This window comes from Eleginops maclovinus, chromosome 3 (assembly GCF_036324505.1).
Source record: "Eleginops maclovinus isolate JMC-PN-2008 ecotype Puerto Natales chromosome 3, JC_Emac_rtc_rv5, whole genome shotgun sequence".
NCBI lineage: Eukaryota > Metazoa > Chordata > Actinopteri > Perciformes > Eleginopidae > Eleginops > Eleginops maclovinus.
This window is the reverse complement of record NC_086351.1, coordinates 10,493,729-10,512,488: the sequence shown is the minus strand read 5'-3', so window position 1 is coordinate 10,512,488 and position 18,760 is coordinate 10,493,729. Positions and strand designations below refer to the sequence as shown.

The 18,760-nt window shown below is 41.1% G+C and overlaps 1 protein-coding gene across 1 annotated transcript in view; it reads left to right on the top strand.

Annotated features, from left to right (window-relative positions):
- Positions 1 to 17,128, top strand: part of adamtsl4 (ADAMTS-like 4) — a 33,514-nt gene extending 16,386 nt beyond the window's left edge. Inside the window, exons 5-17 of the mRNA XM_063879464.1 lie at positions 824 to 926; positions 6,752 to 6,891; positions 7,352 to 7,556; positions 7,986 to 8,170; positions 10,013 to 10,166; positions 10,926 to 11,186; positions 11,810 to 11,939; positions 12,343 to 12,547; positions 13,028 to 13,201; positions 13,287 to 13,466; positions 13,821 to 14,000; positions 14,148 to 14,295; positions 14,814 to 17,128. Of these exons, the coding sequence (XP_063735534.1) occupies positions 824 to 926; positions 6,752 to 6,891; positions 7,352 to 7,556; positions 7,986 to 8,170; positions 10,013 to 10,166; positions 10,926 to 11,186; positions 11,810 to 11,939; positions 12,343 to 12,547; positions 13,028 to 13,201; positions 13,287 to 13,466; positions 13,821 to 14,000; positions 14,148 to 14,295; positions 14,814 to 14,944 (2,196 nt within the window). The 3' untranslated portion in view covers positions 14,945 to 17,128. The remainder of the gene's footprint in view (positions 1 to 823; positions 927 to 6,751; positions 6,892 to 7,351; positions 7,557 to 7,985; positions 8,171 to 10,012; positions 10,167 to 10,925; positions 11,187 to 11,809; positions 11,940 to 12,342; positions 12,548 to 13,027; positions 13,202 to 13,286; positions 13,467 to 13,820; positions 14,001 to 14,147; positions 14,296 to 14,813) is intronic.
- The last annotated feature ends 1,632 nt before the right edge of the window (positions 17,129 to 18,760 follow it).

Below are 18,760 nucleotides of genomic sequence, written 5' to 3'. Positions count from 1 at the left end.
GTTACAACGGTGCTTTATGAATAAATGGGACTTGATTTGGATTGATTTGACTTGTTGAACTATTTAAGTTGGCTTGAAAGCAACATCATTACCCTGTAAACTGTAATAGTAGTTTGAAGTAGAAGTAGAAAGTAGCATAACATGGATACTAAGTACAGTACAGTAGAAGTGTGTGTGTGCATGTGTGTGTACGTGTGTTTGTGTCCCACAGGACTGGGGCTATGTGAATTATAGTCAGTACAGTCCAAACCAGCAGAGTCGTGTTTGCCTGATGTTTCAGCTGTCGTTTAAGTGCAGGTATGCTAAAACTCTTTCCACTGTACGGCTCCATAAGGACTCTAATTGAATGAGCGCAAGCTTGACATGTACACACACACACACACACACACACACACACACACACACACACACACACACACACACACACACACACACACACACACACACACACACACACACACACACACACACACACACACACACACACATACACTCTCACTCACATTCTGTGGTCGTGCCATGGTGGATTTATGTGAGCAGCCCCTTCCAAAAATTCTATTATTTCCATATGGTTCTAATACACTTGATGCCTGCCAAAGGAGCACAGACTACATGTGTGTATGTGTGTTTGAGTGAATGGAAATTGCGCTAATCTTTATCAAATCTAATTAATTTTATTAGCTTTATTTCGTTGGCTTTCCTCACAACAGTTCACTCCACCCTTATTTCTCCAGGAGTGGGAGATAAACAACAGTTTTAATAGCTGTGTTATTAAGTATTTGGTCAATTTTAAACTGTCTGTCTCTGTGTTTCTGTCATCCAGGTGTGTGGAGGAGGTGCGTTGGACTCCAGAGCAGAGCAGTGTGCAGCCTTTAACACTCAGGAGTTCATGGGTCGCCTCTACAACTGGGAACCTTTCACAGAGGGTGAGCTTTGAGTTAACACACATGGTCGTTGAGGGTTTAGCTGCACAGTGCTTTGTGATAATAGGCTTATTGTGAGAATTAAACGCTTGTGGAGGGGAAGGGGGGTGAAAAAGTGCCAGTAAAATGTGTGATTAAGTGAGTTAGATGTTGCTCTTGTATTAATGTGTGTTGGCAGGGCTTTTGCTGCATGCTCAAGTCACCACAATCCCTCCTCTCATTGGCCTGTCGTAAATGTAGCGTTGAGGGTGGTGGGAGTCAAGAGGAAAAGAGAATGACTGGAACTCAATCTGCCTTTATTCTTTGCACAAAAACACTCTCCCTCCTCTCTTTTTCCTCTCATTTGTCCAACATGTCCTGTCCTCTCCTGCCAAGTTTCTCCTCCCAGCTCTGACTAAGCACACAGATTCCTACTGAGTGAGATAAAGAAAGAAAGAGAAAGTCAGAGAAGGAGAGGTGAGAGGTGATGGGATGCAAGTGTTTTGTCTCATGACCGCTTGGAGCAAAGAGAGAGAACGTGGCGTGTGTGTGTGTTTCTTTATTTTTCTATACTGTATGAAGTTATGAGTGCGTCCTTGTGTTTGTTTGCTCTCTTGTTAAGTGTACAATAGTTCAACGCAGTGGTGATTTTCTCTATTTGTCTTTGTTTTCCAATGCTTGAGGGAAAGAAAGAGACTAAACAGATATTTGAGGTATTAGAGAAAAAGGAGGAGTTGATAGAGAATATATTACATGGGGGTTTTGGGAGTGAGAGATTGTAGGAGGGGAAGAGAAATAGAGAAACACAGCTGTGGGATATTATCAACAGTATTTGTCATTAGACTTGACTTATGTGTATAAGTCTCTGTGTATTTACACAATGAGCTTATTGGCAAGTGTGCTTTTACTGTCGATGAATGGCTTAATGGATCTGAGATGGTATGTGGAGAAATGTTAGTGCACGTATGTTTGTGTATCCATCTGTCCGTTATCCACTAGTGATTACTGTATCAGCTGGCGTGAATTCCTCAGCACTCACACTGTGAGAGAGTAAAGCCAGATACACTAGATCAGCAATGCCAACACCATACAGTTATTTAGCTTCTTTGTCTTAAAACATAAATTACACTTAAAAATAAAAACTAAACTAAAAACACAGGGCATCGAACACAAATGCTTGCTGTGGATACATGTGACTACAATATCTTTAATAACAGCCTTGTAAGCGGCATCCAATAAAATCTTAGCCTAGCTTGTTAACACTAGTTAGCGTGGGTGCTTCCAAATAGGTGGGCATGTTTCAGCAGCCAGGCCCGCCACAATTGGGCAGACTGGATCTAGGCTCCGCCCACTTTGGGCTTTACATTGGTCATGGACGCAAAGGATTACCTTTATAGATAATGTATAGATGACATCTCTTTTTTTTCCTTTACTTGTGTGAAATGTCAACAGTGACAACACAGGTGCAGTTTATCTTAAAGGCTATATTGATTTCTTTTGGTCTTATCAGAGAAGCCATATACCATTTTTGAAGATGCAGGCTGACCTATACAACATGTGCTGCACATCTATACCGATAGCCATGGCTGGAGCCTAACTGTCTGCATAAACACACATGGGGTTTTCCTTTCACCCACCTCCTCTCTTTGTCTGCATGTTTGTGAGGGGAAAGGGGGAGATTACTGTATTTATACTGAATTAACGTGCTCTTAAATTCTCTCTATCTGCTGTTTGTCTTTGCCCTCTGCTTCACCCGGGTTATTTTAAACCAGCGTGTCCTTGAGATCTGCTGAGAAGGGGAGAGGAGGGGAAGAAAAACAGAGACAACCTCTTATGTTGTACATGGGTAAATCATGGTTCTAGCATTACTAACACAACATAGTTACATTATTTTGAGGAAATTTTTGGAGCCACCAAAAGGGCAGATGTCACATTAATTGGTGGTGATGACCCAGATGGTTTGATACAGTACTGTGTATTTTAAAGGCATGCAGCTGCACATGACGTCAGCTCAGTCAGACACACTCGATCTGCGCTGGAGATGATCCTTTTCCACTCTGCTAAGTCAACTGTTTACTTCAGTCTGCTCCCATTGGCTACAACCCAAAACTTCATATCTAGCTTCCCATCAACACACTGGAGGCTGCGTGTGTGTGTGTGTGTGTGTGTGTGTGTGCACGTGCGTGCGTGCTGCGTGCGTGCGTGTGCCAACATCCAGTGGGGTATTAGTCATTTCGCTCCAGCTGCACTCATCTGTTTAGGACTTCCTACAACACTGCATATAGTTCCCATAAGTATTTATGTTAACCTGGGAGTCAGCTCTTGCTACTTAGTGTGTGATTTCTTCCCTCCTAGGTGAGGACCCTGTTATGTATGCACTGAAAAATGTTGTGGCCTATGGTTTGGAAGTGGAAGCTTAAACCGTAAAGCTGCCACTATGGTTATTAACCACAGATGTGATTCATTTAGGTGGTGATGTTTCCCTTCACAAGCTGGGCTCGAATAGTAGTACCTCCGATGATTTTTAAGCGCTGCACGTGCAGGTGTTGTTTTACATGAATATTTCCTTTTTTTCTAACCTCATGCCCTCTCTGCTCACCCCATCCTCCCCTCTTCCTGTCCCGCTGCCTCTCTCTTTCTCTCTCCGTGTTGGAGTTTGTTTAGACGGAGAGATAGTGGGGAAGTATATTTAGACAACATATATTCCACTGTCTGAACACTAAGCTCAGAGAGGGAGAGAGAGACTGTGGAAGAGAAAGAGAGGCCTGAGATCGAGGCGAAGAGAAAAGCAGGTTGAGTAGTGTTACGTCCCCATCAAGTTCTAGGGGACCAGGGGACAGTAACACACACCAACCAATAACAGAGGAAGTCAGAGGGAAAGTTAACAAAAAGCATTATTCCTTTTAATAGAGAATATTGCCACAAACTTTCTTTAAGTGAGGACGAGGAGGAGACGAGGGAGATTGTGCAACCAAAGAAATAAATATAACAAAACAAGGCCTATCTCTAAGTCTATCCTTAGAAACAAAAACTCAAACAAAAACCCTCACTCTGTACTACTAAGAATGGAACAAAGCAAAACACAGGGGTGGCAACAATCCACTAACCTAGTGTGTCTAACAGGTTTTAACTACGTGATGAAATGTAGAGGGTACCTCAAACTTACCTAACTTCTCCACCTCCCACCACACACACATCCACAGTATACAGAAAACAAGATTCTCTCTAGAATCAGGCACTCACAAAAGGGATCATGCAGGCTATAGTGTCAGCAGCAGGCCCAGGTCTGAGAGACAGAAACGCTTCCTGGGTGCTTCCTTTATGACCAGCCCTGGCAGCTGATAGGCCAGCTGAGGGTGAGGGGATCCAATAAGCCTTCAGTCTCAGGTGCACCAGCCGGTACTGATCAGCTGCTGATTAGCTGCAGTGAAGAGATGGGGAGAAGAGAAAAGAGCAGGAGGGAAAACAACAACACAAGTACAGCATGCCTGGCATGTAACAAGTAGCTAGAGATAAATTAAAGATAAAGGCGCTTTAGAAACATTAAAGAGGATTGGGTCTGTGAGAGCACTTGAACATGAATTCAGGGCAGGAAGAAGAGGAGATGAAGAGTGTGATGAGGAGGAAGCATACAGTAGAGACCTCTCTCTCTCTCTATGGGTGGCAACTTCTCTCCCCCTCTCTTTTCTGTCACTGTCTCCAGTCTAATCTCTCAATGATAACTATGCTGATAGAAAGAGAGAACAAGGGTGGAGAGAGAGAGGGCTGGAACACTGCCTCCCCTTTTCTTTATAGATATGTACTGTGTCTGTTTGGCTGCATTTATCAGACAGAAGTAAAAGATTTGCAGCATAAAAATGAAGATAATTTACGAGAACTTGGCTCATTTAGATGGTACTCAACTATTGGAACTAAATAGTTTCCACATATGCCAATGACATTTTGTAATATTTTGATGAAGCATTTTATTTCTGAGGTTTTATAGGCCCTCAAATTCACTTAATCAAAATTATTTTCAGCACTTCTAATCTGTCGCTGTTCCCTAAACTCCAAAGTGTCGTGCAGTCTTTGTATACTTATTTAAGGGGCCACTTCACATTTTAGGTTTATATTTAGAAGCACATCTTGTAACTGGTACATTAAGCCTTCATCAATCGCTTCGTGTGTAGGACCTCCTGACCACTTCCAGCCACTTAATATACTCCTTAATGTCCACGCATCAGGATGTCTAACTCTCAAAGGCACAAACATCTGTCAAACATGGACCATCCTGGATCCAGAAATGTTTTGGAAATCTACTAAAGAAAAAGTCTGGTGGTTTGGTGCTTTCCCCATTAAATGGAAAGCATCAAATTAACTAATTATCCGTCCAGTCTTACTAATCCCTCTCCTTCGACAAAAGGCTGTTTTCTATTTCCACCTATAATGACTTGTGTACTACTTATATTATCCCTTGCAAAGGACGGTTTCACTACAATTCGGATATTTAAGAAAACAAGATTCTGTGAAAGCATATGGAGTCACTTTGAGTTCACAAAAGACTCCACAGTTTCTGCATTCTCTCTTGGACACACAAGGTGAAAGACGGGGTCTGGTATTTGACCTGTAGTCTTTGTTCTGGCTATCTCCTAAGAGCATCTTGACTTTGAAGATGGTAGGGGCTTTGGGTTACTTGCTGCTGATGGCCTATTGAAATGAGAGGGGTGTCTTCCCATAATGGTCCATAGTCTTATATTTCAAGGCATCAAGGTTTAAAGCACAGATGTAACTTGTAACTGTACATATTTTTGTGGAATCCATTAGTGGGCACTTTCTGTCATCATTTGACAGAAAATACGACACCACAGTGAGAAGTCACACATTCAGAAGCACAATCTATCTCCTTTTAACCCCTGAACTCCCTGAGACAGAAACTCCTCCCTCCCCTCTCGACTAAATCTATGACCCCTTACTCATGCTATGAGCTCATGTTTATAGCTCTATTTTATACAACCCAACGCTATACACACACACACACGCACACACTCACTCTGCCCAGGGCCTTTAACCCCTGTAAGGCCCCCAATCTCTGAACTCACAGAGGAGCCACTCAATGTCCCGTCCTGTCTTCCTCTATCTCTTCCCTCTTCTTTAAAGGAATAGTTGGGAGATATGCTTATCCATTTTCTTTCCAAGATTGGCACTTAAAGATAATTTCATGTCTGTTTTAAAGAGTGGTATCTTTATGTAAGAATGCTTCTCTAACGTTTCAGACATTGGAGAGTTTGTTTTTTAAGTATCAGAATTGCTGCAGAAGAACCAAGACAGGCGGACTTCCAGAGATGTTGAACTTTTCTTTATACCCACTTATTGTATTTCAGCACACAGACACACTCTTTCTCCACATGTTTTGCTTGAACCCCACCCCTTTTCCCTTGTGAGATCCTCTGTATTCTCCACTCGTTTATTTCCCTGCCTATTCTTTCAGGACTGAAAGTCTTCAATTTCCTCTTTTACCTTGAAGCTCTTTTCTTTTTATCTTGTTCTTTTCATCTGTTCTCTTCTTTAAAGGTCTCTCCCTGCTGTGTTTACCGACTGGGTTACTCTCTAATAAATCAAACCTTCCTCAGGCTTATGTTTACACCTCTCCTCTGGGTATGTATCTCCTGAGCAGCAGAGGGAAATAGGTAATGACTCTGCTGCTGTCTGGTTGTCGGGGAAACCACATGGAAAGACATTCATGGCCCAGCTGTGTTTTCTCCACGCCAGGCAGAGAAAGAGAGAAATGCATGCAGACGATCTTACATTAAAACACACATCATACAAGACTTTGTGCAGTAATCCTCCTTTTCTCTGTATTTGTGTTGCAGTTGGTGCGGACAAACAGTGCGAGCTGACATGCAGACCTGCTGGCTATCGGTTCTATGTCCGCCAGGCCGAGCGCGTCAGAGACGGGACCCCCTGCTTCAACGTCAGCACCAACGACATTTGTGTAGAGGGACGATGTCTGGTGAGTGCATTTAAATGTGCATGCGTGTGAGGTTTTTATGCTTCAGATGTCTGAGCCCAAGTTCATCCCGTCTAGCTGGAGCTGACAGAGTCCAGAACCTCTTTCACGTCTGGAGGCTGATTTAAGGCTGGCATTCAGACTCGGCGTGTCTCCAGTCTCGTTATATTACCCTGCTCTGGGCCTCTGTTCTCTTTGTCTTTCCCTCTTTCTCTCATTTGCACTTTTTCTGTTTTGCGCTTATTCCACGCTTCTCTTTTTGGCATGAATCTGGGCAGCAACAGTTTCCAATTTACCCAAACAACAGTGAAGCAAACACTGGCGATGGATGTGAAATTTTAACCACATTGAAATAGCTTTTCCCCGCACTGTCCCCACCCCCTCTCTTGTTCCCCTGAGCCACTTTTTTCCCCCTCATTGTCAGACCCATCACTCACATCTTTTCACCTTCCTCTCCTGCCAGACCGAGGGTTGCAATGGGGTGCTGGGCTCCGGCTCTGTGATTGACAAGTGCGGAGTGTGTGGTGGGCGGGAGAGCTCCTGTCGAAAGGTGACGGGAAGCTTCCAAAATGTCACGGTTCCCCTTGGTTACCACAAGATCCTGGACATCCCGCCAGGAGCTACATTCATTAACATCACAGAGAGACGCACCAGCCCTAATTACCTGGGTAAGAGCTAATAGACACAAACAAAATCATGCACACATGGTTTAGGATTTCTGGTTTCAATACCGGTTCCAACTGCAGTAAAAAAGTGAGGTATTGGCATGGAAATTGTAGATTTGGGAAATAGATTTGGCCTTTGAGCATGTGTGTGCTGGCTTGAAATAAACTGTAAATTGGGTAGCCTTGCAGATACAGCTTGTATTTTTAAAGCCCATGAAGAACCGGTGAAGTGTGTAAGTGTGAGTGTTTGCCCGTCTGTTTGGTAATAAGACTTCAATCTGTTTGTATATCTGTGTATGTTTAAGCTAATGGAGGTCTCTGAAGAAATCACTACTTTGTAGACTAAACAAGTTTTAAACTAAGAAAAGAAAAATGTAATCTTGCTCTATTGCTTGTGTCTGCCTTTCTAACATGCCGCCCCAATTTCCCCAGCCATGAGGAGTGGCACGGGGGCTTCAGTGGTGAACGGGCGCTGGGCTGTGGACCCTCCAGGGGAGTACCAGGCAGGAGGGACCACCTTCACTTACACCCGACCTAGAGCACAGGCAGAGGGGGAGGAAGAGAAAGGCGAGTCCCTCGGGGCTCCAGGACCCACCACCACACAGCTAGAGCTATATGTAAGTACACTGTTTATTTGAACCCTGTAAGCAAACATGAGTCCGGGCATGACAAAATGAATTTCATGATAAGAATCACACACGTACACATTCTGTATACACATGTGCATAAACATGTATTTCACCTCTCTATAACTGTATTGTTGAAAGCCTGAGGCGATGCTCTCCTGCTCTGTGTCAATTTCTTCCTTTCTTCGTTATTTTAGCATTAGGGCAGGATAAAGGCAGCTATACTCATGCTTAGCTTGAGTCGTATCAGACTATCTATAGCTTAATAATAACAACTCTTACCTCAGGCTAAGATCTTATTAAAGAACAGAAGGCATCTGCAGCTTTGATTACAAGAGCTACAGGGAAGGATGGGGGATAAAAATAGCAAGCATCCACCAAAGCCAAGGTTTGATCTGCAGGGGAATCACCAGCATTTTTTAAGGCTTTATGGGATCTTGATTTAAGACAATAAAGACTAAAAGTCTATAACTGCACCTGTGGCACTGTGAGGCTGTACTGCTCATTACACGATGCACAATATATTGTTGAATGGAAAAAGAATAAAGGACAAGTCTACCATAAGTAGAACCTAGCAACTAAAGAGGAGACAATTAGGTCTGGCAACAAATCAAAATGACAGTACCATATCATGTTGTTTATCAGTTGTACAGTGACTGTTTTACGACATCCCAGGTTGTCCTGCTCAGCATTTGAAGACGTATGCCTGTAAAGCACAAGTTACACCCATGTTTACTCAGATTTTAGGTCAGTCTCTGGCACGCGCTAGCATTCAGCATCTTCATCTTATCTTACTATCACATTATTGTAGCAGAGAGAGGTCATGAAATGCTAAATGCTAATTTTAGCTCAGCTTAAAAACTGAAATAGCTAGTCTTATTTTGTCAAAAGGTAACACTATCTGCCTGCAATCATTTCCAAAGTTCCCAGATTTATTTTATTGCAACAATATGTATGCGCATATCATTTGTCACTGTCAAAATAAATCAAACACACTGTAAAAACACTTAATAGATATTAATATATGCACATAGTCATCCAGTCCAAGAATATGTATTCAGTATTTATTTCTTTGCAATCTTTTTATAGTTTACATTTCACGTAGATCTTCTCTTTTATCTGGATATTTTATTTGTTTTGTTCTTACGTCTATTTCTGTGGGCATTAATATCAATGCTAAGCTCTTCTTAAATAACTTTTACTTGTAAAATAACTTGTAGTTCTGGAAATGTGTTTGTTAATCTGTACAAAAACCTGTGTGAAAAAACAACATGTTGTGGTTTTACAAAGGGATATGTTTTTGCTGTAATCCCTTCAATGTCATACTGATAAACTGATGATGGGAAATTTGAATCACCAAAGTAAAAAGGAATCATTCTCTGTGGACCATGTGTGTTTGTACCACGTTCACCTTAGTCTATCTTAAAGTTATTTTTAAACCTCACTCCTGATCAAAGTGCTGCATTGACTAATTGGCTGCCTGAATTACAATGCCATCTCTGGCAAAATATAGCAGGTCCAATTGTTGTTACCATGGGACTCCAGCTGATTAAGTTTAGATGACCTTGGCTATGTTAAGTCACGTAAGATGGTCTGCAGGGTTTAATAATAAGAGGGGACGGGCACATTGTGACAAGCATACACCCTGCTGAGGCATCCGTGAGCTTGACAGTGGTTTTGTGCCAGCGCCTTATTAACTTTTCTGTGGCTCATCCTGACTTCTTCGTACATTTCTCTATGGGGCTCCATAAAGCTGTTTTAGGTTGTGTCTTCTCATTGGTCTGTTTTTCACCTCTAGTTTTGATTATTCTCTCACCCTGTCTTGCTCTCTAGATCATTTTCCACAAGGAGAACCCAGGCATCGATTACGAGTTTTATATTCCTGTGGAGAACAAGGAGGTGGAGAGGGAAAGGGTGACGGAGAGAGAGAGGGAGACACCCAGAGAGAGGCCAAGGGAGCGTGACCCAGGGAGGGCCCCTCTTCGAAGTACGTCCATCGCAGTTCCTGATTTTTCCATTTTCTGTTTTTGACATGCGCTCTGCGTGTTGTACACAGACACAGTCATGTTCAGCACAGTTAAATTTTGTCAGTGACAGAGGGGAACCATATATCAAATATCTCAAGATTCATTCTTTCCAAATGACTCAGGGAAACAGTACTGTGAACCATGAGAGTGATTGACTTGTTTATGTATTAGGATGGGTGTGGTGCTAGGCCAAGTGGGATGGATTGTTGTGAATGTGTTTGTGTGTTTGTGTATGACCTATATGGGAGGCTATCTGGCCCATATGTACGCTGTCACGAGACACTGACCTCATCATGACATCAATAGCGTCTGACTCACTGCTTACTCCCAATATTTAAACATATTTCGCCACTTTTCTCACTGTTCTTTTCTCCTCCTTGTGTCTGTTTCCCAATGTTCATTCTCTCTTCCCCCTTTTCTACCCTTTCTTGATGTGGGACTAATTTTGGATTTGGTTGAGTATTATAATTCATAGAAATAGTAGCTAATTAGGGGGAACTCTGGGAGATGTATTATGTCTATTTGGGGTGGTGGTGTGAAATATCTGTGAGATGTTTATTTTTTATTTAGTTTATTTACATTTTTTATGTGGTATTATGTCCATTGTTTGTTTGTTTGTATTATGTAACGTTTCTTTATCTATACTTCTGATTTGAAAAAATACATGTATTATTCAAAATAAGTCTTGACTTCAATATTTTTATTTTCTTCTTTCCAAGGTCCTCTAACTGTGTCAGTAGAAGACCCTCCTCCTGCTCCTCCTCCTATTTCAGTTCCATCCTTCCCCTCCTCCTCCTCCACCTCTGTGTTTTCTCCTCCCACCTCGGACCGATGGACACCTGAGAGGTCACGTCCTCGAGCCTCTGCCCCCCATAGGAATGCCCGGATCCCCCCTCGCACCGACCTGCCACCGGACACTCAGCCGCCATTTGTGTGGAGGAGAGGAGAACTAACAGAGTGCTCTGCCTCCTGTGGCAAAGGTCAGAGTTCAAACATGCCTATTTTATAACCTAATGTACAGTATCAACTTTATAATCATTGCTTTATGCTCAACCTAATTGTGTCCCAACTGAAATGTTTGAATTTTGATCATCCATCAAACTGTTTCACTGAAAAGTCAATTATTTTTTTACATTATTCTGTCTTTGGGCACATAGGACTGCTATTTATTCAATGTACTTCATTAGAAAGTTAGAAAAATACAGAGGTCCTATGTGCCCAAATATTAAATATAGCATGACAATAAAAGGGCTGTATTCCATACACTACAAAGAGCAAAATCAATGATTTGGTATGTATGAACTCATATCAACTTGCACATTAAGGATATAACAGTTGTATTGTTAGATACTTTCCCTAAGTATGTCTGTAACAAAGACTGTATATATAAAGGTCTGTCCCTGATTTCAAGTTTCAAGACCAATCAGAACAAATGTTATATATATTCATTTATAAATGAACAATATTCCGACTTATTTACACAAGATAAAGTGATGTCGCCCCCCTGTGGTTGGTAGATGCAGGTGCAACATGAAACTGATCTCTTTCTCTCTTTCTGCCTGCATCTATCTACCTTTCTATCCATCCATCTCTCTCTCTGCAGGGTCTCAGAACAGAGTAATTCTGTGTATAAACCGCCACACAGACGAAGAAGTCCCGGAGGCCAAATGTGACTCTGCAGCCAGGCCACCTCCTGAGGATCAACCTTGTAACACTCATGCATGCCCACCCTTGTAAGAAAAAAGACTCACATCATATATTTTTATTGTATATTTAGCTCTCTGGGAAGTGAGTAAAATGCTTTTTTCCACTTGTAAAAACCATATGAAGGCATGTTTGTTACATTAAGTTGATTTCTACTGTAAACTGGTTGATATTATGTGACTATGTAGGCAAACTTCATTCAATCTAACAAAGAAATACAGCCAAAAAGATGGATTATGTTTTAAGTGATTCAACGTCATTCAAGTGAAAAGCATATCTAATTGAAATAAGCTGATGTTATTGTTAGTTTATGCAAAAAAAAAAATTGCAATGTAGACACATAGTTTTGGATGTTGTTGAAGTAGTAGTGTTTCAGAGAATGTGGTATTTTTCCTGTAAAATTTATTTCCAACATGTCCCTGTCTCCCTCAGCTGGGAAGCGAGTTCCTGGTCAGAGTGCAGTGTGTCGTGTGGCCCCGGGGTGCAGCAGAGACAGCTGCAGTGCAGGCAGAGCTTTGGGGACCGCTCCACCATGGTCCACCCGCAGCGCTGTGCCAACCTCACCCCACCCGACTCCACACAGGCCTGTCAGCTCGGTCTCTGCTCCCACTGGGAGGTCAGATCCGACTGGACCACGGTAGGTCAATGTGACGAAGAAATGTGAGGTCTGCATACCACATAAAATAAGCAATATAGAATCTGAAGACATAACGCAGAGTATTGTGTGCATGGAGTTTTGATTTTGGCAGTGTACTTTAAAATTCAGTCACTGTGTCTTTATCATGCATTTTAAACTTTTAGTAGGCAAACTATTTAGGATATTTGAAAGTCAGAGACAGCAGACACTGTGCCATGGGTGGGTTGCATGTTTTTAAATGAAACAATTACGCATTTTAGGCAAATAGGACATTGTTTTCCTGGTGCACAACAATCTGCTCTTTGGGAACAAAAAAAAAAATCATTATTGATGATCAACGTTCAATCATACTTTTCAAGTAGTATTTCATCAACTCTAGATTTTAATTAAGGGAATGTGAATGATTGACTTCAGATCCCTAAACGGTACGCCTTTTCTTTCATCTGTTTATACTCGTTTTCTTCCCTTTATTTGTCTCAGTGCTCAGTGGACTGTGGAGTTGGGAGGAGGACAAGGAGTGTGCACTGCATCAGCGATCAAGGCAACGAGGTGAACGAAAAAGAGTGCAGCTCCCGGGCTCGCCCACAAGGAAGTGAGGAGTGCAACATGGGCCCCTGTGTAACAAACTGGTACTTCACGGACTGGTCCAACACTGTGAGTAACTCGCAGACGCAAAACACAGCAACATCCCCAGCACTTAACAGTAATCCTCTACATGATATTGCACTTTGTCCCTCAGTGTTCAGCGCTGTGTGGTCCCGGGGTGCAGAAGAGGGAGGTGGTGTGTCTGACTCGAGGAGGGGTCAGAGAAGGAGATGGAGGAGGGGACTGTGTTGGGGACAAACCAGCAGAGATGAAGGCCTGCAACGGGGGTCCCTGTTTGCCAATAACCATTTGGTACAGCAGCCCCTGGTCACAGGTAGGATAATGGGGATGATGAATGAATGAAATACATGATGAATGGAGGAAAGATATATTTAAATGTGATTGTTTTCAATGCAAGTGATATTAAAGAATGAAGACAAAGACATTGTTGGTATTGTGAGGAGTGTGAGGAAAATTTCAAGTTGTTTTTTTTCTACATTTTTGAAGATTTTAATTTAAAATATGAACTTCAATAAGTACTTCATGTCTCATTTATGTTATCTTTATGTTTTTCTTATATCTTTTGTTTTCTTTTGTATATATAGGGTTTTTTTCTGAATTAAAGGGACTTCATATTGCAGTAACAGATATTGTATTCCTGGTTTCAAAATGTTTTTTCTCTCTCCAGTGTAATGTCCCCTGTGGTAATGGATCTCAGCGGCGAGACATCATTTGTGTCCAGAAGATGGGGAATGATTTTACTGTTGTACCGGGCAGTGAGTGCGCTCATCTGGACAAGCCTGCTGCCGTCCAAGAGTGTGAGATGGGAGAGTGTGAGCCTCTGTGGTTCACAACAGAGTGGAGCGCGGTGAGAGACGAGGGGAGAGGGAGGGGGAGAACATAATGTTGGAAAGAGAAATGATGTGACAGTGCAAATAAACGCTGGAAGGGACAAGCCGTGATGTTATTTTATTTACAACTGTAGTATTTACACTCTCTATGCCTTTGTTTTCAGTGCTCACGCTCTTGTGGAAAAGGCTTACAAATGAGGGAAGTACGGTGTCTGACGCCAGACAAAAAGCACAGCCATGAATGTGATTTGGACATCAAACCTGAACGGGAGCAAATCTGCAACACAATACCCTGCAGCCCACAAGTCTCAGGTGGGTGTGTTTCTTCATTTGAAACGTCACTGTTAGCTGATGCCGTGGAAAAAGCTTATCTTAGCGGGGTCCACTCCTGTCTTACAATAAATAACATATCACATAATTAAAATATATTGCATCAAAATACAGAAAAGGACATTAATATCCACCTCAGAGCCAGTACAATATGGTAAAATACAAAACAAAAGATCCATGAGAAGAATATAGGTATATAGTTGATGAAATATATATATCTGAAATATTAATATTAAAAACTTACACCGATTTATAACTTCACCTCATTTGCTGCCATCGGCATGCCAACAAATGCCTTTGAAAATTATTTTTAGGATATTAATTTATTTTGTATTAGGAAGATATATTAACGGAAAATGATTCCAATTTGTTATGGTCTTTTACAGACAATTTTCAATCAAAATGTTAGTCCTTGGGCAGGGTAGCGGGTCATGCAAGACAAATGTTTGCGTTGACCTTATCTTTCTTCTCTCAACTTCATCTCTCTCTGCCTCTCACAGATGAAAACTGCCGGGACAGACGTCACAACTGTATGATGGTGGTTCAGGCCAGGATGTGTGTCTATTCCTATTACAAGACTGCCTGCTGTGCCTCGTGTACCCACAGTGCTCAGCGTGCCAAGAGGCAATGACCAGCCAATCACAGGCAGCCCAGGTTTGCAAGAAGTCAAGGATTAGGTCAGAAGAGCTGAAATAAGAAGTCTGAAGAAATTGAAAGCCAAGAGGGGAAATAATCTGTGTTGGTCGAAGATAAAAAAATTGCAATTTTCTCCTGATTCTTCAGGTAAAACACTGTGAAAGCAGCCGGTTCACTTTTCCAGTTCTCTGTACACGATTCATATTGCCTATTTAGAACCACATATTCCACTGAGATCACATCTGTTCACTTTGTGCGTTAGCTTTGACAGGTTTATTATGCGTCACACCGTGCTGAAAGATGCACTTGCAGTGATTTTCAACTCTTGGAGGCTTATTTCTAAAGCTGAGAGGTTTTAATGGAAGGTGCTCGCTGAGGACACCGCTGCGTTTGAACAGCAAATCAAGCCTTTTTTTTTAGGATTTTCTTTTAACGAGAGGATCTTAAAACAGATGTATTTAGACATGCATACCACTAATTATGAAAAGAAACGTGCTGAACAAATAATGTGTGCTAGATAAACTGTGTATACTACGTGTGCTGAAGATCTACTGGAATGGATCTACTGTGTACACTGCAGAACCCCAACTAAGCTAGAAGGATTGTATTAACTTGTCGTATGTGTTTTTCTGTTTGCCAAAAATATTTCCTCATGCGTCCTCTTATTGTTCAGTATTTGGACAGATAAACCAAAGGAGTGGGGTGATCATGGCAGTAAGTGACCAAATATATCAGAGGGAAAAGAAGTGAGATTTTTCCCCAAGGTTTTTAAGACATGGAGCTTAAACAAGCAGCACTGACATGGTACAGTCCTTTAATGTATTCATGTCAGTGGCATAAACATGTAGTCTTTATTGAGTAAGAAAGCTGTTGGAGTTGTGTAGAAATCCACAGCTAAGGTGTGAAAGACTCAAAGCTGCAGATATGTGTTAACTAAACAATGCTCACTAAATATCAGACAAAAATAAGAAATAATCATATTGATGGGATGGTTGTTATTTCATACTTTCTCGTGTCAACAATGAAAAAGAACATGTGTTTATCTTCAAAAACAGCCCACATATCATTTGTTTTTTATTGAAATGCTGAGAAGATAGTGCACTTGTCAGCAACTATTTATGCTGCGGATTAACGCTCATGCTTTTATGAGTTATAAAAAAACAAACAATGTAGCTCCATGGCACAAAATGCTAAGCTAATTGAAGCTGCTCGGCAATACATGTTTTTTCCATGGGATTTTTGACAATAGGAATATTATAGAAGATCAAGTTTGGAGTGGTACATTGTACACTCCAAACTGACCTAGTTTTGCATTTAAGTGATCAAAAACATTTATATGTCCCTCCTGTTTCCTAACCTCATCTCAATATATTTTCTTTTTGCATCCATCATCGTCTTCCTAGGAGGGACTGATGAATCTGTCCTATGAGAGAAGGTGAAAACAGAATTAGGAAACCTCATGTCAACTGCTTTCTAATATAGTCTTTTAATAATGTAGATCATGATACGGATCGAATGCAATCATTCTCCTTTCACCAGGAAGTAAATGTTCTGCTTTGTGAGGTGGCAACCTCTGAATGTGTGTGTAAGTACTCTTTATCCTTTTCTCTTATTTTTCTCTTTCGTAGAAGACGTACACACACATCAAGGCGAGGAGTCTGTACATTTGTCAGATATGTTTTAATGTCTATCATTTCTTTTAACATAGTTGGCGCTTATGTTTTATAACTGAGTAGAGTTATCAGAAGTGTTGTTTGTAGACTGCATTTATTCACATCTTACTGTTTATATAACTATTTTGCATTTGACATGAGAATCGTTTTTGAGAGTATTGGATGTTTGGATGTGTCCGTGTGTGTGTGTTCATGTATGCGTGTGTGTATGGTTGTGTGTTTGGCGATTGTGGCTTTGAATGTGTCATTCTTGTCTCTAATCCCTTATAGTAAAAAATACTTTTTTTATAAAAACAAAAAAAGATAGTAATTTATCTATTATCTAAAGAACATGTAATTTATTTTTTGGGTTTAAGAAGCTATAGAAAAAGTTCTTTGTTACTACTACCAGAGTTTATAAGATTGTTAATGTTGATACACAGACTTTTTTTATCATGCAAAAACAGAAAACAGTGTGAATTCATATCTTTAAAGCTTCATTTTAAATAAAACAACACAGAAATTAAGAGGTGTGTCGTGTTTGATTTCACTGTCACCCAGGGTGATATTGCAAGTTTCCTCCAAATGATGGCGCCGTTGAATCTCAAAAACAGGTGTAGTTCTGCTCAGAAATCAGCGGCTTACAGAGGTTACTTATTTTTTTGCTTTTTGTAAAAATATTGAATGAGCACTGCTTTGCTTACAAGCGTGCCTTGGTCTTCCCAAAAATATTTTTGTTTAACAGGACCTTCAAAAATGTAATTTAATAAAGTCTAATGCATTGTTCTTTTATTAAATCTGGTGTGGTGTCTGTTAGGAAAACAACGTTTCAAAAGCAAGATAATCATGGAGATTATTCCAGGTCCACAAAGCATTATACAAGTTTAAGAGATGCAGATTGAACAGTTAAGTCTCTATAGTAAATCAAAAATAAAAGTGGGGGAAAAGAGTTTGAAAGTTTAAAGGGACAAGCAACTTTGCTGTTATAAGGGGGACATATTGTTCTTTAATCTCCTACATTTGTTTGAAAACGTTAGTTAAGACTTACTTTGCAGTTTCAGGTTGTCAATATTATGTGTAATCAACAATTATTTGATGATTTTATATTATGGATTAAGGTACCCTGTAAAATAAAAAAGCCCAACCTTTACCAGCTGCAAAACTAATATGATGAACACATTTAATGCATAATTTATTATAATCCATTAATGTAATATATATAATTTTGAACTGGGCTTTTGTGCAAAGTCAGTACTACTGGTACTTTAAGTACGTATAGTATAATACACTGAAAGTACTAGCAAATATTATTTTGATGCTAATAGAGTTGTTATGAGATTTGTAATGTATGACTTTTACTTGTAACACAGTACTTATTCCCCCACAGTTTGTATTTACAAGATGGACCAATCCGATCCTAATTTGGTTATAAAAATTAAAAAAGCTGAGAATCATAAAGTTTGCTCTTGCGTGCTTTATATCTGTTTCTCCTCCATCGTGCAGGGAGGCTTAACCACTCCTGTGGCGTGCGGCCCTCTGCCTGCTCACCGTTCAGATCCTCAGGGCGCTGCGTGCCTGCTCTGCCGGTGCTGCTCTTGTAAAGAAAGCCGCTAGTGTGGAGATATACATGCAAGTGTGTGTGTGTGTGTGTGTGTGTGTGTGTGTGTGTGTGTGTGTGTGTGTGTGTGTGTGTGCGTGTGTGTGCGCGCGCGCGCCCTGTGGGAGGGGTATAGGCTATATGGTGGATGAATGAGTAGGGGGATGCTGGCTCACAGAGGGCACGAGGCAAGGCAGGCAGATGGTGACCTTTTGGAGTAAATTACCATGAACCCTATGACTCTCTCTTTCACTCAATGTTCCCCCTTCCAATACCATTTGCATGCAAAGACTATAAATCTGAGAAATTCAAATAAATGTGTCATCAGATGTTAGTTTTGGTTCAGCTCTAACAGTGGACCCTGCCTGCCTTAACATAGGAAATAAAATGGCCCAATGTCGGCCGGTTTTTCCAAAGTACAGGCTGTAAAGTAGGCCAACTCCAACCCGGAGCTATCTCTCCTTCTCTCAGTCACACATTTTACTCTGAGTGGGTGTGAGCGTGATTTTGGGCTCGGGCGTGAACAGCTGTAGTAGTCGTGACTGCGTGCACGACCAGCGGC